The following is a 21662-nucleotide window of genomic DNA, read 5'->3' on the forward strand; positions in this document are numbered from 1 at the left end:
TCCAATCTTTATTACTTCCATTCTTCTGCTGACTTTAGGTTTTATTTGTTCTTCTTTTTCTAATTCTTTCAGCTGGTAGGTTAGGTTGGTTATTTGAGATTTTTCTTAATTTTTGAGGAAGGCCTGTGTATCACTATGAACTTCCCTCTAAGAACTGCTTTTGCTGTATCCCATAAATTTTGTATGGTTGTGTTTTCATTGTCATTTGTCTCAAGGTATTTTTTAATTTCCTCTTTGGTTTCATCATTGACCCATTGGTTATTTTAGTAGCATGTTGCTTAATCTCCCTGTGATCATTTTTTTCTCATTTCTTTTTCTGTGGTTGATTTCTAGTTTCATGCCATTGTGGTCTGAAGAGATGCTTGAGATAATTTCTAAACTCTCAGATTTATTGAGGCTTTTTTTGTACCCTAGTATGTGGTCAAACCTAGGGCATGTTCCATGTGTACTTGAAAAGAATGAGTATTCTGGGGCTTCCCTGGTGGCACAGTGGTTAGGAATCTCCCTGCCAATGCAGGGGACACGGGTTCGAGCCCTAGCCTGGGAAGATCCCACATGCCACAGAGCAACTGAGCCCGTGCGCCACAGCTACTGAGCTTGTGCTCTGGAGCCTGCAAGCCACAACTACTGAAGTCCATGCACCTAGAGCCCGTGCTCCACAAGAAGAGAGGCCACTGCAACGAGAAGCCCACGCACCGTAGAGAAGAGTAGCCCCTGCTTGCCGCAACTGGAGAAAGCCTCCGTGCAGCAACGCAGCCAAAAATAAATAAAATAAATAATTAAAAAAAGAATGTGTATTCTGTTTTTTTTGTATGTAATGTCCTGAAAATATCAATTAAGTTTATTCTATTGTATTATTTAGAATTTCTGTGCCTTATTGATTTTCTGTCTAGAAGATCTGTCCATTGATGTGAGTGGGGTGTTAAAGTCTCCTACTATTATTGTATTCCTGTCAATTTCTCTCTTCATGTCTCTTAGTATTTGTTTTATGTATTTGGTTTCTCTTATATTAGGTGCATATATATTGATGAGTGTAAAGTCCTCTTTTTGTATTGATCCTTTTATCATTATACAATGTCCTTTATCTTTCTTTATGGCCTTTATTTTGAAGTCTATCTTGTCTGAGTATTGCGACCCCACTTTATTTTCATTTCCATTTGTATGAGACATCTTTTTCCATCCCTTTACTTTCAATCTATGTGTATCCTTTGCCCTAAAGTGGGTATCTTGTAGGCAGCATATTGTAGGCTCTTGTTTTCTTTTATCCAGTGTGCCACTCTGTGTCTTTTGATTGAAGCTTTTAATCCATTGACATTTAAGGTAATTTTTAAAAATAAATTTATTTATTTTCATTTATTTTTGGCTGTGTTGGGTCTTCATTGCTGCATGCGGGGTTTCTCTAGTTGCAGCGAGTGGGGCTACTCTTCATTGTGGTGCATGGGCTTCTCATTGCGGTGGCTTCTCTTCTTGTGGAACATGGGCTCTAGGCATGCAGGCTTCAGTAGTGGCTTGCAGGCTCTAGAGTGTAGGCTCAGTAGTTGTGGCGCACAGGCTTAGTTGCTCTGCAGCATGTGGGATCTTCCTGGACCAGGGCTTAAACCCATGTTCCCTGCATTGGCAGGCACATTAACCACTGTGCCACCAGGGAAGTCCCTAAGGTAACTATTGATAGATATGTATTTATTGCCATTTAAACCTTATTATCCTGTTGATTTTATACTTCTTCTTTGTTCCTTTCTTTTTGTTTTTCCTTTTGTGGTTTGATGGTTTTCTTTTGTATTATACTTATGTTCTCTTCTTTTTGGTTTTTGTGGATCTATTGTATGTTTTTGATCTGTGGTTACCCTGTTTTTCAGGTATGTTAACCCCATCCTATTTCTGCTTGCCTTAGACTAGTAGTCATATAGGCTCAAACACATTCTAGGAACTGGAAAAAAAATCTACATTTTCTTATTCCCCACATTTTATGATTTTCATGTCCTCTTTTACATTTTCATGTTCATACTTTTGCTGTTCACTGTGGTTATCATCATTTTCACAGAAATTTTTTCATTTTTTTAATATCTGTGTACTGGCTTATTTAAGTGATTTACTTTCCAATTGTTATTTTCTCTTTAGATTCTTCTTTTCTATTTAGGGAAGACCTTTCAATATTTCCTTTAGAACAGATTTAGTATTGCTGTATTCTTTTAGTTTCTGTTTGTCTGAGAAATTCTTTATCTCTCCTATTCTGAATGATAATCTTGCTGGGTAGAGTATCCTAGGTTACAGATTTTTCCCCTTCAGAACTTTGAATGTATCTTGCCCCTCCCTTCTGGCCTGCAGCATTTCTATAGAGAAATCAACTGATAGTCTTATGGGGGTTCTCTTGTAATTAACTGTTTGTTTTTCTCTTGCTGCCTTTAGAATCCTCTTTATCTTTAACTTTTGCCATTTTTATTATAATACGTCATGGGACTTCCCTGGTGGTGCAGTGGTTAAGAATCTGCCTGCCAATGCAGGGGACATGGATTCGATCCCTGGTCCGGGAAGATCCCACATGCCGCAGAGCAACTAAGCCTGTGCGCCACAACTACTGAGCCTGCACACCACAACTACTGAAGCCTGCCGCAACTACTGAAGTCCACGTGCCTACAGCCCGTGCTCTGCAACAAGGGAAGCCACCACAATAAGAAGCCTCTGCACTGCAACAAAGAGTAGCCCCCACTCACTGCAGCTAGAAAAGGCCCGTGCGCAGCAACGAAGACCCAACGCAGGAAAAAAAAAGTCTTGGTGTAGGTCTGTTTAGGTTTATCTTGTTTGGGACCCTCCATGCTTCCTGTACCTGGATATCTGTTTCCTTGTTTAGGTTTGGGAAGTTTTCAGCCGTAATTTCTTCAAATACATTTTCGATCCGCTTTTCTCTTTCTTCCCCTTCTGGAATTCCTATCATGTGTAGGTTGGCATGCTTTATATTATCCCATAGGTCTTTTATATTGCTTTCATTTTTTTCATTTGGCTTTCTGTCTGCTGTCCTGATTGAGTGATTTCCATTATTCTATCTTCCAAGTCACTTATTCGTTCTTCTGCATTATCCGTTCTGCTATTTATTGCCTTTAGCTCAGCTTACATCTCAGTCAATGAGTTTTCTGATTTTTCTTGGTTCCTCTTTATAGTTTCTAGTTCCTTCTTATAGTACTCTGCATTTCTGTCAATAGCCTTTCTTAATTCCTTCAGTACCCCTTTTTGAAACCAGTGTCTATTAGATCAAAGAGGTCTGTTTCATTGTTTGTTCTTTCAGGGGAATTTTCTTGGTCTTTAAACTGGAGGTGGTTCCTCTGCTTCTTCATTTTACTTATATTTCCCTTGCTCTGTGAGTTTAGGAGAAACAATTATCTACTGTGGTCTTGGAGGGCTATTCTTATGTGGAAGCGTCCCTGTGTAGCTCTGTGGATTTAATATTTTTGGTGCAAGGGCTGTTTCAATATGGATATCTGTTGCCTCTTCCCTGATCATATGCAGGCCATTATCCCCTTGATAGGGGGTGTGCAGATGTGGCAGTGCTCAGTCCTAGGGTTCTTGGTGGCGGTGGTGGCATGTGCATCCCCGGAGCATGTGATGGGTGCAGGAGCTGCTTGTGACCACTCCTGGAGCTCGTGTAGGTGGTGTCCTACCGCCTGAGAGCACATGCAGGGAAAAAGCCTGCAATGGTGGGTCCCACCCCTCCCCTCGTGCACCCCCCAAACAATGGCACCTGTCCTCTAAGGTGGCCTGGGCTTGCTCCATGAACACTCTCAGTTGCAGTCACACCAGACTCCAGCCCCTTCAGGCTGTTTTCACACAGCCAACACCAGTCCTCTCTCTGAGTCTGATATCTGAAGCCTGAGCTTCAGCACCCAGCCCCAATCCGCACCAGCAGATGCACATCTCAGGCTGGGGAGTGCAGGGTGGTGGCACTGACTGTGCAGGTCTCTTTCCATTCTGGCTGCTGAAAACTGGTTGCTGCATTCTCCTCTGAGGCTCTGAAGCTCTGTCCCAGGTGATCTCCCCGCTGGTGAGGGGATTTCCCAGGGTGCGGGAACCTTTCCTTTTTCACAGCTCCCTCCTAGGAGGGAGGTCCCATCCTGATTCCTTTCTCACTTCCTTTTTTTCTTTTTTCTTTTTTCTTTTGTCCTACCTGGTTACATGGAGATTTTCTTGCCCTTTCAAAAGTCTGAGGTCTTCTGCCAGCATTCAGTAGACATATTGTGAGAATTATTAATACATGTAGATGTATTTTTAATATATTTGTGGGAGGTGGTGAGCTTCACATCCTACTACTCCACCATCTTGATTGCTGCCCCACTTTTTAAAAATATTTAACATATAAGTGCTATCATACAATATTTGTCTTTGACTTATTCAACAAAGCATAATACTCTCCAATTCCATCCATGTTGTTGCAGATGAAAATTTTTCATTCTTTTTTATGGCTGAGTAGTATTCCATTGTGTGTGTGTGTGTGTGTGTGTGTGTGTGTGTGTGTGTGTGTGTATACACCACATCTTTTTTATCCATTCATCTGTTGATCAGCACTTACATTGCTTCCATATCTTGGCAATTGTAAATAATGCTGCTATGATGAACATTGGGGTGCATATATCTTTTCAAATTAAAGCTTTTGGTTTTTTCAGATATATACCCAGGAGTGAAATTCCTGGGTCATATGGTAGTTCTGTTTTTAGTTTTTTGAGGAACCTCCATACTGTTTTCCACAGTGGCTAAGTTTATTCCTAGATATTTTATTTTTTGACACTATCTTAAATGGGATTATTATTTTTTTTACTTTCTGATATCTCATTGTTAGTGTAAAGAAATGCTACAGATTTCTGTATATTAATCTTGTATCCTGCTACCCTACTGAATTCATTTATTATTTCTAAAGTTTTTATTTGGAGACTTTAGGATTGTCTATATAGAGTATTATGTCATCTGCAAATAGTGAGAGTTTTACCTCTTCCCTTCTAATTTGGATACTTTTTATTTCTTTTTCTTGCCTGATTGCTGTGGCTAGGACTTCTAATACTTTGTTGAATAGAAGTGGGTAGAGTAGACATCCTTGTCTTGTTCCTGAATTTAGCAGGAAGGCTTTCAGCTTTTCACCATTGAATAGTATGTTGGCTGTGCGTTTGTCATAATTGGCTTTATCATGCTAAGATATGCTCCCCCTATACCCACTTTAGTGATAGTTTTTATCATGAACGAATATTGAATTTTATCAAATGCTTTCTCTGCATCTGTTGTGATAATCATGTATTTTTGTCTTTTTTTTTTTGGTTAATGTAGTGTATCACATTGACTGATTTGAGTATGTTGAACCATCCTTGCTACCCTGGAATGAATCCAACTTAATCATGGTGTGTGATCCTTTATATGTATTGTTGGATTTGGTTTGCTAATATTTTGTTGATGATTTTTGCATCTATATTCATCAAAGATATTAGCCTGTGATTTTCTTTTTTGTAGTGTCTTTGTCTGGTTTGGGTATCAGGGTGATGGTGGCTTCATAGAATGAATTTTGGGTTGTTCCCTCCTCTTCAATTATTTAGAATAGTTTGAGAAGGATAGGTGTAAGTTCTGCTTTTTATGTTTGGTAGAATTGTGCAGGGAAGCCATCCAGTCCTGGACTTCTGTTTGCAGGGAGTTTTTTTTTTTTTTAATGACAGATTCTATTTCACTGTAGTGATTGGTCTGTTCAAATCATCAGTTTGTTCTTGACTCAGTTTTTTTGTTTGTTCTCTTTTTTTTTTTTTTTGCAGTACACGGGCCTTTCACTGCTGTGGCCTCTCCCGTTGCGGAGCACAGGCTCCGGACGCGCAGGCTCAGTGACCGTGGCCCACGGGCCCAGCCGCTCCGCGGCATGTGGGATCTTCCTGGACTGGGGCACAAACCCGTGTCCCCTGCATCGGCAGGCAGACTTTCAACCACTGCGCCACGAGAGAAGCCCTTGTTCTCTTTTTACAACAACAGCAAATAGTTATTTTCACACAGTTTCTTAATGTCGGGAAGCTGGGAGTGGCTTTGCTGTGTGGTTCTGGCTCAGGGTGTCCTGGGAGGTTGCAGTCAAGCTGTCGATTGGAGCTGCAGTCATCTAGAGGCTTGACTGGGGCTGGAGGATCCACTTCCAAGATGGTGCCCTCACATGGTGCTAATTGTTGGTAGGAGGCCTCAGTTCATCACCTTTTGAGCCTCCCTCTCCATGGGCTACTTGAGTGTCCTCAGGACACAGCAGCTGGCTTCAGTCAGAGTGAAGGCTCCAAGAGCAAGCAAGGCAGAAGTCACAACGTCTTTGCCAACCCAGCTTTAGCAGTCATACTCCTTCCTTTCCACAGTATCCTGTTTGTAGCAAGGTCAGTCTTATTCAATGTAGGAGGGTATATAGGAGGTGAGGATCATTGGGGACCATCTTAGAGGTGACTACCACAAACCAGTAGGTTGCTATGACCAGGATCTTTATTATGCCCCTAGGTTTGCTTCATTGATGGCTCCAGCATGAAATAAAAGTTTTGATTTTTATGTGTTTTTTTGTTTTTATTTATTTTTATATCTTTATTGGAGTATAATTGCTTTATAATGTTTTAGTTTCTGCTGTACAACAAAATGAATCAGCTATATGTATACATATATTATCAGGCTGTATGTTTCTATAAACTTGTCCATTTCTTCTAGGTTGTCCAATATGTTGGCATACAACTGTTTATAGTAGTCTCTTAGAATATTTTGTATTTCTGTGCTATTAGTTGTTATGTCTCCACTCTCATTTCTTATTCTGTTTATTTGGTTCCTTTCTTCTTGGTGAGCCTGGCCATAGGTTTGTCAGTTTTGATTATCTTTTCAAGAAACCAGCTCTTGGTTTTTTTAATTTTATTTTTTATCTGTATTTTATTTCCTCTCTGATCTTTATTATTTCCTACCTTTTGCTGACTTTAGGTTGTGTTTCTTCTTCTTTTTCTCATTCATTTAGGTGGTACATTAGGTTGTTTATTTGAGATTTTTCTTGTTTATTGTGGAAGGCCTGTATTACTATGAACTTTCCTCTTAGAACCACTCTTGCTTCATCCCATAGATTTTTGTAAGGTTGTGCTTGTGTAAGGTTGTTGTTTGTCTTGAGGTATTTTCTGATTTCTTCTTTGATTTCATTTTTGACCCATTGGATTTTTAGTAGCATGTTGTTTAGTCTCCTTGTGTTCATTCTTTTCCCGTTTTTCCTTCTGTGGTTGATTTCTAGTTTCATACCCTTTTGGTCGGAAAATATGCTTGAAATAATTTCTATCCTCTTAAATTTTTGAGGCTTGTTTTGTGACCTAATATATGGTCTATCCTAGATAATGTTCCATTCATGCTTGAAAAGAATGTGTATTCTAACTTTTTTGGCTGTAGTGTCCTGTACATTATCAATTAAGTCCAACTGGCCTATTGTGTCACTTAGGACCTCTGTTGCCTTATTGATTTTCTGTCAGGATGATCTGTCTCTTGATACCAGTGGGGTGTTAAAGTCTCCTACTATTATCGTATTCCTGTCTGTGTCTCCCTTTATGTCTGTTAGTATTTGTTTTATATATTTAGGTGCCCTTATATTGGGCACACAAATGTTAATAAGTGTCATACCCTCTTCTTGTATTGATACCTTTATTTTTATATAATGTCCTTCTATGTCTTTCTTTATGGACTTTGTTTTTTAAATTAATTAATTAATTAATTTATGGCTGCATTGGGTCTTTGCTGCTGTGCACGGGCTTTCTCTAGTTGCAGCAAGCGGGGGCTCCTCTTCGTTGCGGTGCGTGGGCTTCTCATTGCAGTGGCTTCTCGTTGCGGAGCATGGGCTCTAGGTGCACGGGCTTCAGTAGTTGCAGCACACGAACTCGGTAGTTGTGGCTTGCGGGCTGTAGAGAGTAGGCTCAGTAGTTGTGGTGCACAGGCTTAACTGCTCCGTAGCACATGGGATCTTCCTGGACCAGGGCTTGAACCTGTGTCCCCTGCATTGGCAGGCAGATTCTTAACCACTGAGCCATGAGGGAAGTCCTGGACTTTGTTTTAAAGTTTGTTTTTTGTGATATGAGTATCGCTACCCCCACTGTCTTGTTTCCATTGGCATGCAATCTTTTTTCCATCCTCTCACTTTCAGTCTGTGTCTTTCATCCTGATGTGCATTTCTTCTAAGCAGCATATTGTAGGTTCTTGGTTTTTTGTTTTGTTTTGTTTTTAATCCAACCTGCCACTCTTTTTTTTTTATGGTTTTTTGTTTGTTTTTCTTTTACGCGGTACACGGGCCTCTCACTGTTGTGGCCTCTCCCGTTGCGGAGCACAGGCTCCGGACGCGCAGGCTCAGCGGCCATGGCTCACAGGCCCAGCCGCTCCGCGGCATGTGGGATCTTCCCGGACCAGGGCACGAACCCGTGTCCCCTGCATCGGCAGGCAGACTCTCAACCACTGCGCCACCAGGGAAGCCCAAGTGTCTTTATTTTTAAGAAGCACCCAGATTATTTTGATGCAGATTTGTTGAGAAATATTGCCCACTGAACTTCCTAGGAGAAGGCACAGGAGCTCTGCTTGCTTCCTAAGGGAAGAAAAGATGGGTGGTGGGGGGCAGATTTGGAGAAGTGAGGACATTGGCCTGGCGACCTGGAGGAGAGAAGCAGCCCTGAGGGCACTCACAGATGAAAGGGAGAACTGTGGCTGTAGGGCCACCCTGGACTGACTCCTTGCTAGTGTCATGTACAGTGTAGCAGCATGACTTGCTGCTACACTGTACAAGGTGGGGGACTTAATGTTGACCTCAGTTTATTTCTTGAAACTATCATGATGTCAGCCCTCCTCCTGGTATCCCTAATGTGAAAGTGGACACAGGGACGTCAAAGGAGGGGATGGTGGCTGTAGCAGCAATTCTGAAGCAGAGCTCAAAGAACTGGAGTTGCAGTGAGAGGGCAGGGTGGTCTAATGGCCTGCTCCGTGTCATGTTCTTGGCGGGGGCTTGGTTGGGACACAGGGAGCACTGGGCAGCTCTTTGCTTTAGTGGCTAAAACAACTGCTCAGTTGACAGGTCTCTTAGGGCCTAACTGCAGGAAAAAGATGAATTGGTTTTCATGGAGAAAGTTTAAGAAAACGATCTGTTCAGAAAGTTTCTTGATTCTTTCTGTATGTCGCGATGGCTGAGAAAGGCTGATCTGGATAATTGATTCACTGGACTGGGAGAGAGAAACTGGATTCTCTTTACAAATTACCCATGGTTAGTGGTGGCAGTTCAGTCAGGTGGTCTCTTGGTGCCAGTTTAAGGTACCTATAAATTGATTCTCAAGGAGTAATATGTTAGGTGGAATATGCCTGTGATTGATCCCTAGAGAGTAATATGTTAATTAGATGGAGTATAAACACTGGCATCTCTAACCTATACGAAATGAATATTTTCCTTGTCAGGGTTCAGAGAAGATGTGCATTGAAATCATCTCCCTGGCATTCCACCCAGAGGCTGAAGTGATGTGTGATGAGAATGTAAAACAGGTGTACGTGGAATACAAGTTCTATGATCTACCCTTGTCAGAGACGGAGACTCCAGTGTCCCTGAGGAAACCAAGAGCAGGAGAAGAGATCCACTTCCACTTTAGCAAGGGTGAGGCATCCCTGGTGAACAGCCAGGAGAGGAGGCTGACAGTCATTTAGTCTGAGGGGTCCAAACTACTCTGGACTTCTGTTGGAGTGGACCCTACTGTTTTATTTTCTTTTATTTATCAAAGTAATATATGCATATGGTTTTAAAATCTCAAATAGGCTTAAAAAGATTTTTGATTAAAATATAGTCCTTTGCGCCACTCTTTCTCTGCAGATCACTCCCCTTCACCCCTCCCTGACCACCCCCCTCAGTCCACCACACCACTTTTCACTTTTCCTGCTATTTCTTCTGTTATTTAACCCCATGTTTCTGAGAAATGATTCTGTTGCAATTTCCTGATTCACTAATTCATTTCCTGATTCAGACATTATCTGTTGACTTCCTATCTTGGCAAATAAAACATCTCGCTTGTATCACACCCGTGCTCCCATATAGTTGGATCATAATTTAAACTTAATTTTTAATTAATAGTAATTGTTTCTATTATTATGGATGTGTAAACAGTCTTGCAGGGCCAAGTTTTACACCATGATTATAGTCTCTTTCTTGTTTATATTTTGTTTGTCTCAATTTTTCATTTGCTTTATTTTCATTATACCTGTTGGGATTCTTTCTACATCCTCCAGAAGCCTTTTAAATTTTCAAATAATCAAACCTGTCAAGTAATTTATCTTTTTTTTTTCCTGAAGATCTCTCTTTATCTTCTTGTTCCTCTTTAGCACACTGTTCAGCTATTATCCCACTGCTGCCATTTGTAGAGTTTAATTTAATTCTATTTTATACTGGATGTTTTATCTCCTGGGTCATGTGTCACCCTCTGATTTATTATATTTTCTAGTAGCTTTTAAAGAAAGAATACACTGGAAGTAAATATTTTGAGATAGTCATGCATGAAAATTCTGCCCATATATTTGATTGATAATTAGACCAAGTATAAAAATGTATGTTGAAAACATTTTTCATTCAGAATGTCAAAGCAGTTGGTCCATGGTCTTTGGGTCCAGGCCTGGAGTCTAACGCTTGTATGAAGACTACCCTCTACCTCCCCAGAGGACTTTAACATTTTTTCTTCATTTTTAGTGTTCTTAAATTTCAGAATAATGTGCATATATTTTCTTTCATTGTTCCGGGCATTCAGTGGGCTCTTTAAATCTGGAAGCTCATGGCTTTTAGTTCTGGGAAATTTTATTGCATTTCTTTGATAACTTTTTCCCCCTACATTTTCTCATTTTCTTAGTAGAATTTTGGATCTTCCAAACTGATCCTCTAATTTTATCACTTTTCTCCTATAATTCTACCTCTGTTTTTTTCTTCCTTTTTTTTTTTTTTTTTGGAGGGGGTGATTTCCTTAATTTTATCTTCCAGTCATTGACTAGGTATTTATTTTAAATTTCTAAAAGCTGTTTCTTGTTCTCTATTCCCCACCCCCAACTCACCCCCCCCAACCCTTTAAAAAAGTATATTCTTTCTTTACATCATAGGAGATAGAAGTTTTTCCCTCACTTGTGTAAAGTGAGCTCAAGGGTGGGCAGTCCAGGGTTGAGGCCACGTGATCAGGATCAGGGATCCAAACTCCCATCTTGCCTTCCTGTCCCCCTCGTGCCTGTCTTCCATCCTTTCAGATGCCTCACGGTCCTTAATAGCAGCTGCAGAAAGGAAGGCTACCTCCCAGTTTCACACACCACGGTGGGCAGAACTCAATCATGTGGCCAAACCTAGCTAAAATAGAGGCTGGCAAACATAGGCTAATTTATTTGTCTGCAACAGTCCCATGTAGAAATGAAGAGGAAGAGGGGAATGGATGTTGAGACCCTGAGTTGAACCTACCTCAAAATCCAAATCTCTAGGCGGCTTTAAAAAAAAAAAAAAAAATCAGTCTCCTAGAATTCTTCCAGTTGGGCAGTGGTGGGAGCACATTTATCCTGGCATTTGGCAGGACAGCTTCCAACACAGAGTGTAAGGCTTCCTTTATATCAGTGGTCGAAGCATTTTCTTAAAGGGCCACATAGTAAACATTTTAGGCTTTGTGGGCCAGTCTCTGTCACGACTCTTCAACTCTCTCATTGTAGTTGGAAAGCCACCACAGATAGTATGTAAAGAGATGGCTGTGTTCAACAAAACTTTATGAAAACAGGTAGCTGGCTCATGGGCCCAATTTTGCCAATGTCTGCTTTATATCAATGCTTTACACATACCATTTATGAAAGTTTTAGTGCCCAAATAGCAACAGTATATGATTCTTTGCTTTTCCCCCCACTTAACCCTTAATACAGTGATAGACCTGGACCCAGTGGAGCAAAAAGACCGAAGGCAGTTTCTGTTCGCCATGCTGACTGGACAAGACCCTGAGCAAGGACAGTAAGCATCTGCTTCCCACTCTGAAAGACAGGAGACGGAGACGTCACACAGGAATTTAGGAGTTTGAGTTTGGCTTTGTGGTGATATGGAATATTTTAATAACTTCTTTCATATTAATATACTCCTAATGAATTTCCCATCTACTTGAGTCTAATTTATGTTTGTGACTAACTACCTGATAAATTATGTCATCTCACAGGATTAGTTCATTTCTCACCCATGCCAGCCCCTGATAAGCACTTTTTTTTTTTTTTTTTTTTTTGAGGCAGCAATTTACTTGAATACTTAGTGCCCCCTACGGAAAGGACAAAACGCCTTGACACTCTAGGATGATTTGATTCATTTCTCTCAAACATAGTACCATACCATTGCTAGCTTACCGAATATTATGCCTTTATAATAGCAATTTTATTTTTGACTTAAAAATGATTTCTCTACAGGAATACTTTGAAGTAAATTCTGGGTCTACTCTAAGTTTTAGGAAAGCCAATTGTCATTATTCATATAATCTGAGGAGCCCTCCTTTTAGAGGTTCCAGATGAGATGCATGGGATATATAGAGAGAGACTAAAAAATTTCTCATTTAGCTGAATTTTGAAAATCAAATTTAAGTGGACATCTGGGTTTTCTTTTGTTTTTGGCAAAATCTGGCAACCCTACCTCCTTTTCGTGTGTGTGGGTAAGAAGTAGTATGGGACTGGTGTTCTAATCCATTACTTTTCTAACAGCCCAATAAATTTAATTTGCATTTACTTTGTCTCCAGTTAGTCCTAAGAAGGACTGAAAAAGGAGCCAGTCGAAATAAACCGTGAATCTGACTTCAGTATCACGGTGGACTTAAACAGATATAAGCTTACTGGTAACTTTTGGAAATGGAAAGAGATTTGGTCGTCTCTCTTTTGCGTTAATGTTACATTTAGCTTTTTCTTTTCTCCTCTCAGCATTCCTACAACTCTCTCTTCCTTTACAGTGGTAATCTTTTTCTTTTCTTTTTGTGATCTTCTACTCAATTTGATTTCAATTGATTTTACCTTTGATTTTCTTTTTGCCTATATGATATAGCAGATAGAACATTGCCTTTGTAATCACACAGACTTGGTTCTGAATCCTGACTCTTCCACTTACTAGCTCTGTGATGTTAGACGTATTATTTAACTTGAAGGCTCCGGTGAGGGTGATACTGAAATAACATAGTTTACCTAAAGCACTTGCTATTGTGCACGTGGTGCGGTGATGTGAGTTACCATACATTTCCTGGGAAAATGGGTGGAGGGGTCAGTATTATCCCTTTGCTTTGTTGAAGTTCTCACTACAGATACAGGAACATAATCACAAACGAATATTGCTTAATGACTGTGAATGCATCACTTTCAGGATTTCTTCTTTTCAGCTTAATCGCGTTTAGCTGCGATTTAAAACGCTTGAATTTTTGGTGCTATTCTTGCTCCCTTAGCACTTTCTATTAGCCACCAATGTTAGCTTTTAAAAAATTAATAGGAATATGAAATGTCCAGAATAGGCAAACCCAGAGAGACAGAAAGTAGATTAGTGGTCACCAGGACTGAGGGAGAGAAGAGTGGGGAGTGACTGCTTAATGGGTATAGATTTTTTTGTGGTGATGAACGTGATGTGAACTTAGATAGTGGTGATGGTGGCACAACATTGTGATTATACTGAGAAACACTGAGTTGTACCCCTTACAATGGTTAAAATAGTAAGTTTATGTTATGTAAACTTTACCACAAAAAATTTAATAGGTATCAGTTTCTGGAATTCAATATCATTCTTTGCTAGACTAAGTCAAGGTAATAATAATCAGCCTTCTGTTATCTGCAGGTTCCCCCCGCATCCATGGATTCAACTAATGGTGGATGAAAAATATTTGAAAAAAACAATTCTAGGAAGTTCCAAAAAGCAAAATTTAACATTGCCACGGACCAGCAACTATTTATGTAACATTGACATTGTATTTACAACTATTTACATAGCATTTACACTGTATTAGGTATTATAAGTAATCTAGAGGTGATTTAAAGTATATTCTATATGCAAATCCTACACCATTTTATATAAGGGACTTGAGCATCGGTGGATTTTGGTATGAGGTGGGTCCTGTAATTGCTGTTAACTGCTCGCTGCTTAGGAGGAACTGTGCTGTGTTCTTTACAGTATCATCTTCCAAGACTTACAACTCTAAGGAGTACACCTTTTATATTCATTTTGCAATTCTGTATTCCTTCTGTTTCCTTTACTCTGCTCAGGCTTGGCATAACACTTTTATTTAGAAGTGTAAAACCTCTTCTAACTTCCATAATCTTGGTTTTTGTTCAACACCTCCACTGCCCATTTCAAATCTTTCAGCAAAACTGTAAACCATCTTAACAACTTGATCAACTACTTTACCTCAAGTCTTAGTTCCTTCCAGACCTGTTACTTTAAATTAAAACGATTTCTCAGTCTTTTGCTGTTGTAGTCTTGTAAAATGGAGGAAAGGGATTCAGGGACTACAATGTGTAATTTATAGTGACTTTTATCTTTTTTTTTTAATTATTATTTTTTTAAGCCTAAGGGTATCAGCAGTACTGAGTTAAATGGATTTTTTTTCCCCTTTAGTTTAAAGTTTACAGTGGTAAGTGACCCTATGGATGAGGAAAAGAAAGAATGTCAAGAAGTAGGCTACGCATATCTGGAACTGTGGCAGATCCTGGAATCGGGAAGAGACATCCAAGAGCAAGAGCTAGACAGTAAGTGATACGTTTCTGTGCTCCTCAGTTCCACTTATGTCTAAGGAAATCATCCTAATAGTGAATACCTTTTGTTTTACCTTTAATACATAATTACCACTACAAAGTTGATGAGCCAATCTGGATTGAAATCCCTACAGCTATATTTCTAGATCAAGTATGAATGTAATCAGTTGTGTATCTTAGCCCACATACCTCCTGACAACTAGAATCTATTATGAATCTCCAGTGTTTGAGACATGGAAATTTTGAAAAGACACATTGTTTTGATTTCATTCAAATTTAAACATCAGACTTTCTCACCGTCCTTATTGACTCTGTTCTGAAAACTGTGTACCTTGTTTCCTCTTACCCCACCAGAATGGTCATGCTTGATTCTAATCTCTTCACCCCCAACATTTCAATCATAAAATCCTATTAATTTTACCTCTTGAGTGTTCTGAATCTGTCCCCACCTCCTCTGTTAAACTTCAGAACCCTTTTTTTCTCTCCTGAATTACTCACTCAACAGCCTCATGACTACCTTCCCTGATCTACTTGTGCCCCCTTGGAATATAGTCCCCAAAGAATGGACCCCCTTTTCTAGAACCCAGATAAAAAACTGTAATTTCTAACCCCTTCAGTTAAAACCACATTCCTTACAAGACAAATGCCTTGTTGTGCTCTGGCTCCTGCTTATCAGTACAGCTTCATTTCTGCCATGTCTTAGTTTTCCAAACTTGTCCTCCTATCTTGGCACATGCTGTACGTGCTTAGAATATCTTTTACTTTTTGAAGACTAATGGATTGTCTCTAGAAAGCCTTTTCCGATTCTGCATTCTGGATTGGTGCCACTTCTATGTCTTCCCAAAGCACCTACCATACTATACTGTAATGACTGTGTGTTTTCCATCGTCTTCCACCAGATTAAGTCCCACTAAAATATGAGGTATAACTTTATTTAGTATCCCCAGCACTTAATGTGGAAAATACCAGGTATTTAAGTGTTTGTTTTTCAATGAATGACACTGCTGTCTCACATGTTTCTTTTTCCTTTCCCAACAGTTGTTAGCCCTGAAGATCAGGCTACCCCCATAGGAAGGCTGAAGGTGTCTCTTCAAGCTGCTGCCGCCCTCCATGCTATTTACAAGGAGATGACTGAAGATTTGTTTCTGTGATGGGCAAGTGCTATTCCATTCTAAACCCTGAGGGAACCATAGTAAAAAGTCTCTTATAAAGCAACTTGTTCTACCATGAATTTGGTTTACTATGATGTCTCAAGCTAATGATGAAAGCTTAGAATGATGAAAGTTTCTTTCTGAGATATTAGCTGGATTAAGGGAATTATTCTCTAATGGCTTGGTACTTTTCCAGGCGAGAAGCAGGCTTGCTTTCAGGAACCGCAAAAGAACTGTCACAGAAGGTGAATTTACAAAAACAAAACAACAACAACAAAAAAAAAAAAAAACCACAGTTTATTATCTCTTAGTTCTTCCAAAATTGAAAATATCAAGTCCTACTGCTAAGGAGAAAATAACAAACAAACAAACAAAATCCGAGACCCCTCCCCCCCTCTTCTCTTAAAGTCACAGAACACAGAAGGAACTGCAGTGGGACAGGTGGGTGCAGAGAGAACCAGGAGGGAGAGGATGGCAAGATAAACTCCCCAAATACTTAAAAAGCTGTTCAACAGAAATTGTGATAAATACAGGACAATGCGAGACAAGTAAAAACAAGGAGCAGCAGTGACGAGAGGCTGTGTTGTAGATGTGGCCTCTCTTCCTCTTCTCTTTTCTCGTCAGGGTATTCGAGGCCCAAGGCACGACTTACCCCTTCCAGATCTAAATGTTGACTCCTTCGAGCCTCCTTCTAGATTTTCACTAGAAGCAGTACATGAGACACAGCCATTTTTCCTCATATATCAGAAAAAAAAAAAAACCAGTGGTAATTCTGCTTCTACCATTGTACCATGTGTGAATTTGTAAAGAAGATGAAACCAAGCCAGGGAGTATCACTCTGCTTCTTATGTCTTCCAAGGCAGCAGAAATACCTCAGAATCTGCATGAGGCAAGAAAGCAGGAGAACTCAGATGGAGGTACCAGCCTGATCAGACTCACTAGCTCAAGTTGTATGGTTTACACCATTAGCAAATTCCAAGAACCTTTTCTTGAGTACTGCAAAGATGGAACTTAAAGAGATGTGAGGAAGATCATGGCAGTAGGGTAGGATGGAGGATTGAATCTGCTGGTCAAGAACCATGGTACAGGTAGTTAAGGGTCACCTTGTACCAATGTCTTGGAAATACGGCTTTGAGACATCAAAGAAGAAGATGTCAGAAGCCAACGATGTCCTGGCAGAAGGTGACAGGAAGAGAGAGGAACGAAACGGTATTTATTAACAGCGGAAGCCTCTGCCCTTCTTCAAGAACACCTCCTCCCTTGCCATCTGGATGGGGCCATTGGCACGTGTCCTGGTGGGCCTGGAATTCCCCAAGTAGATTGGTCCGCACAAATGGCCCCCTAAACCCATAAACACAAATGGCAAAACTTCAAAAGAAAAAAAGGAAAAATACAGTTTCTATGTCATGTAAAATTTTCAGGGATTGGCTGAAGGAAGAATGGAGCTGAGGGCCAAAGTTCCGAAGTTACTTCCTCTTTTTCTTGGGAGGCGCAGAGCTGTGTCTGGAACCTCGGTTAGAGCCTCGGCCTGAACTGTGCACAGATGCCTTCCTCTTCCGGCTCATACTGCGACTCTGTTCCTCTTCCTCCTCATAGCGACTTTCACGGTCGGCTAAACAGAAGAATGTGGCACTAGTTAGCTAGACGTTAGCTTTAGGTATCTAACACTGTTGGACACAGCATGAAATAATAGAGAGAAGGTACTTTGGAGTCAGTTTTAATCTTTACTCAGCTGCTTACGAGTTGTGTCATCTTGGGCAAGTACTTAACCTTTCTGAGCCTTGGTTTATTTATAAAATGGAAAACTGTTTTAGGATTAAAGGTAATCTATGCAAAGGACTTATCACAATGCTTGGGATATACAGTACAGTACTTTCCTTTTCAACTTTCATTTACATTTGGCATTTGGTTTCAGAGTAATTAAAACTAGTACTACAAAAACATTCCTAACCTGGAAGAGGCCCAGAAAGCTAGACTATTATATATAGAACTTAGATTTGGAGACCAAAAGACTATTATAGGACTTAGATTTGGAGACCAAACAGCCTAATTTTGGAGCCTTACAAGACTATCATGGCTAAGGGCCCACCGGGGGGGCGTTGAGCAGATGAAAAAAGCATCCAAGTCAGCAGAGTTGTGCCACCTGGAGAGCATGGACACACTCCAGACCTCATTTTCTTCTCTGGTCAATGAAGTTGTAGCTGTGGCTCCACATCAGTTTTATATTGTTCTTATGTTACTCTTATTCGGCAAAAAATATTGAAACCTGTGCCTCAAAAAAATACAACAACAACAACAAATCTACCTTTTCGGGCTTCTTCCTCCAGTTCATCCCAATCCTTTCCACTCTCTTCTTCACTGCCCAATGATTCCTTGGAATAATCTGCAATAACATTGATTCAGCATTATTTATTAGACAAGAATGGAAAATGGAATGATAAAATTCTTCCCTTCTAAAGCCTCCAGAAATGACATTAGGTTAAGAAGTCATGAACACTTTTTCCTACAAAGACTAACCTGATTCTTCAGCTTCTGATGAATAGTCTTCATCACTGTCCTCCTCCTCCTCTTCATAGTCATCCTCTGAAGGATTAAAAGTCTCATCTTCGATTTCAGACTCAGAATCCCCTTCCTCAGCATCACTCCCCTGGTGAATTAGAGAGAGCATAATACTGTACACTGGGTGTTTTCCTTTTTTTTTTTTAAACACTTTATTAACTTAACGAATTAATTCAACCCACTAAGCACACCAGCATTATTTCTATTTTACATGAAAAAATGAAACAAAAACACCCAAACCCGAGTGACCAAGAGATACAAAGACTTAATTAAAATTAATATAAGGTACAATCACTAGATACCCTAAATATCTCATTCATATTTCTTAGAGTCACTTCATCCTTCTTTACCCAGGAAAATTAACCACAGACATACTCTTGGTAATAATGCACTATACAGAGGTAGGAGGGCAGTTTTTTAGAAAACAATTTTTGCAAGACTACCTGAAGAATTTTCTCCCAATACTAAGAAATTCTTTGAAGGAACAGTTTTTGTAATCTCAAATCTTGTCAGTGGCTACCGATGCCCAATTAATTTATCATTTACCTGTAAAACTAACTTGGAGAAACAACAATACCAAGTTGTATTCAGAGCTTCTCCCGTTTGATCTGGTCCCTTACGTACTACTTATATAGCATTCTCCTAACCGCCCAAATGATAATGGGCAACACTATGTACCAGAAAAGAAACCCCACACTCACGCACCTCACCCTCAGGTTCCAGAAAAGACCAGCCACCTTGTTCAAAGAAGCCCTCAGGGTCATCAACAATGGTCTTCATAATTTTAGTCCAGTTGAGGGACTGTACTCCTTCTGTGTACTTTAGGTCACAAGAACTGGGAAAAATAACATTATAAAGTCAAAATCAATCCTCTATACTTTGTGAGAACATCCCGTGTCATCTTGGTCATTAACATCTCTAAAGAGCAGATACCCTTTGCATACTTGGGAGCAGGTATTCTTTGCGCTGTGCCACCACAACGTACCCAAACATCTGATGTTTGGTCTCCCAGAGCACTAGCCCTCACGAGAGAGCACCTTTTTTCAGTATTTAAAGTGCCTTGTGTTAAGAAATGCTCTAATGACATTTATTCACGTCTACTGAGGAGCACAGAATCAAAGTGGGTGGGAAAGAAGAGAAAAGAAAACCAAAAAACAATAATAGTAAGGACCACAACAAGAAACCTTCAGCATAAAACCTGTCTGAAAGACTAGCATCAAGCCATTATGGGCACAATCATAAACACTGAAACTTCTGCTTCTAGCCATGATGGGAGTGCCAAGGACTAGATTTACGTTTGCACCTTAAACAACCAGAAAACCAAACAAAATATGGAACAACACTTTTCAAACATTGCATAAAAAGCAGCACAGGACTAAAAAATCCCTGTGGAACTACACAGTGGAATGAACAGCATCAGGAATGGTAAATATGTGAGTAAATATAAAAGACTTTCCCCTACTCATTTTGTAAATTAAAGGATAGCTGTTTAGAAGCTAAAATAATAACAATAAATCGTGGAATTCACAGTATATTAGAAGTAAAATGGATGATTAATAATAGCAGAAAGGATAGAAATAGAGAAATGGAAGCATAACAACCTTCTAACAGACATGGTATATTATCTGAATGCAGACTGTGATAAGTTAAAGATGTATATGTAAACCTTACAGTAATCATTATAAAAGTAAAACAAAGATTTGTAGAGCTAATCAGCGAACTAGGAAGATAATCATAAAGAATCATAAAATTAATCTAGGGACAACTCCTGGTGATCCAGTGGTTAAGACTTCACCTTCCAACGCAGGAGGTACGGGTTCCATCCCTGGTCAGGGAGCTAAGACCCCACATGCCGTGCAGCCAAAAAACCAAAACATAAAACAGAAGCAATACTGTAACAAGTTCAATAAAGACTTTAAAATTGGTCCACATCAAAAAATTTTTTTTAAAAAAATCATAAAATTAATCTAAAAGAAGGCATAAAAAGCAACAAGAACAGATGGGAAAACAAATAGCAAGATGGTACATTTACTGGTGGTCCAGTGGTTAAGAATCCACCTTCCGATGCAGGGGATGCAGGTTCGATCCCTGGTCAGGGAACTAAGATCCCACATGCTGTGGAGCAACTAAGCCAGTGCACTGCAACTACTGAGGCTGCATGCCACAACTACTGAGCCCGTGCACCACAACAAAAGAGAAGCCCACGTGCTGCAACAAAAGTCCCGCATGCCGCAACGAAGATGCTGCAATGAAGATCCGGAGTGCAGCAACTAAGACCCAAAGCAGGTAGGTAGGTAGGTAGATAAACTGACCTTCTTTAAAGAAAAAAAAGATGGCAGATTTAAACCCAGCCATGCTAATAATTATGTTAAATGTAAATGGCCTGTTTTTAGCAATCCCATTAAAAGGTAGACATTCTCAGAATGGATTAAAAAAAGTAAGACCCAAATATATGGTGTCTCCAAGTAAATCACTTTATGTATAAAGTAATGTAAGTTAAAAGTATAAGGACAGAAAAAAAGACACACCATACAAACTCTAACCAAAATAAAGCTAGAAGTCTATAGTAATATCACACTGTGTAGATTTCAAAACAAGGAATGTTACCAGAAATAAGAAAAGACATTTCATAATGATGGGGGGGAAAAAAAAATCAAAAAAAAAATTGATAAACCTCTAACCAGACTAACAAAAAGAGGAAATTATCAATATTAGGAATGAAAGGGGATATATGATTGCACAAATACTAAAATTGATAAACTTAGACAAAATAAACCAGTTGGTTGAAAGATACAAGTTGATTCTAGAATTTATGTAGAATAGCCAAAATAATAATAGCCAACTTTGAAAAGGAGCTAGGTGGGAAGACTTACACTACCTGATTTCAGGATTTACTATAAAGCTACAATATTCACAACAGTACAGTATCAGTGTAAGGACACATAAACCAATGGAACAGAATACAATACAGAATTAGACCCTCTCCTACATATTCTTTTTTTTTTTTTCAAACAAAGATGCCAAGGTAAATCAATGGGTAAGGGATAACCTTTCCAACAAATGATAACTAGAATAACTGGCTACATATATGCAAAGTATGAATCTGGATTCTTACACCACAGTAAAAAAAAAAACAAAAAAACTCAAAATGGATCACAGACCTAAATATAAGACCTAAATCTATGGAACTCTAGAAGAGAATAGAAAATTTTTATGACT

General features: G+C 39.5%; 2 protein-coding genes across 4 annotated transcripts in view; one reads left to right on the plus strand and one right to left on the minus strand.

Annotated features, from left to right (window-relative positions):
- The window catches only part of RPGRIP1 (RPGR interacting protein 1), an 84110-nt gene extending 67850 nt beyond the window's left edge, over window positions 1-16260 (plus strand). The window contains exons 23-26 of one of the 2 annotated variants that reach the window (XM_032623152.1): window positions 9433-9625; window positions 11899-11983; window positions 14597-14727; window positions 15772-16260. In XM_032623152.1, coding sequence (XP_032479043.1) covers window positions 9433-9625; window positions 11899-11983; window positions 14597-14727; window positions 15772-15884 — 522 coding nt within the window. In that variant the 3' untranslated portion in view covers window positions 15885-16260. The remainder of the gene's footprint in view (window positions 1-9432; window positions 9626-11898; window positions 11984-14596; window positions 14728-15771) is intronic. The other variant, XM_032623153.1, reaches the window with a different exon arrangement.
- SUPT16H (SPT16 homolog, facilitates chromatin remodeling subunit) overlaps window positions 16163-21662 on the minus strand; it is a 33478-nt gene continuing 27978 nt past the window's right edge. For both annotated transcript variants that reach the window (XM_032623155.1, XM_032623154.1), the window contains 4 exons: window positions 19149-19278; window positions 18402-18531; window positions 18190-18267; window positions 16163-17496 (listed from right to left, as the gene is read on the minus strand). In XM_032623155.1, the coding sequence (XP_032479046.1) occupies window positions 17351-17496; window positions 18190-18267; window positions 18402-18531; window positions 19149-19278 (484 nt within the window). In that variant the 3' untranslated portion in view covers window positions 16163-17350. The remainder of the gene's footprint in view (window positions 17497-18189; window positions 18268-18401; window positions 18532-19148; window positions 19279-21662) is intronic.

This window comes from Phocoena sinus, chromosome 2, assembly GCF_008692025.1.
Source record: "Phocoena sinus isolate mPhoSin1 chromosome 2, mPhoSin1.pri, whole genome shotgun sequence".
Classification (NCBI taxonomy): Eukaryota; Metazoa; Chordata; class Mammalia; order Artiodactyla; family Phocoenidae; genus Phocoena; species Phocoena sinus.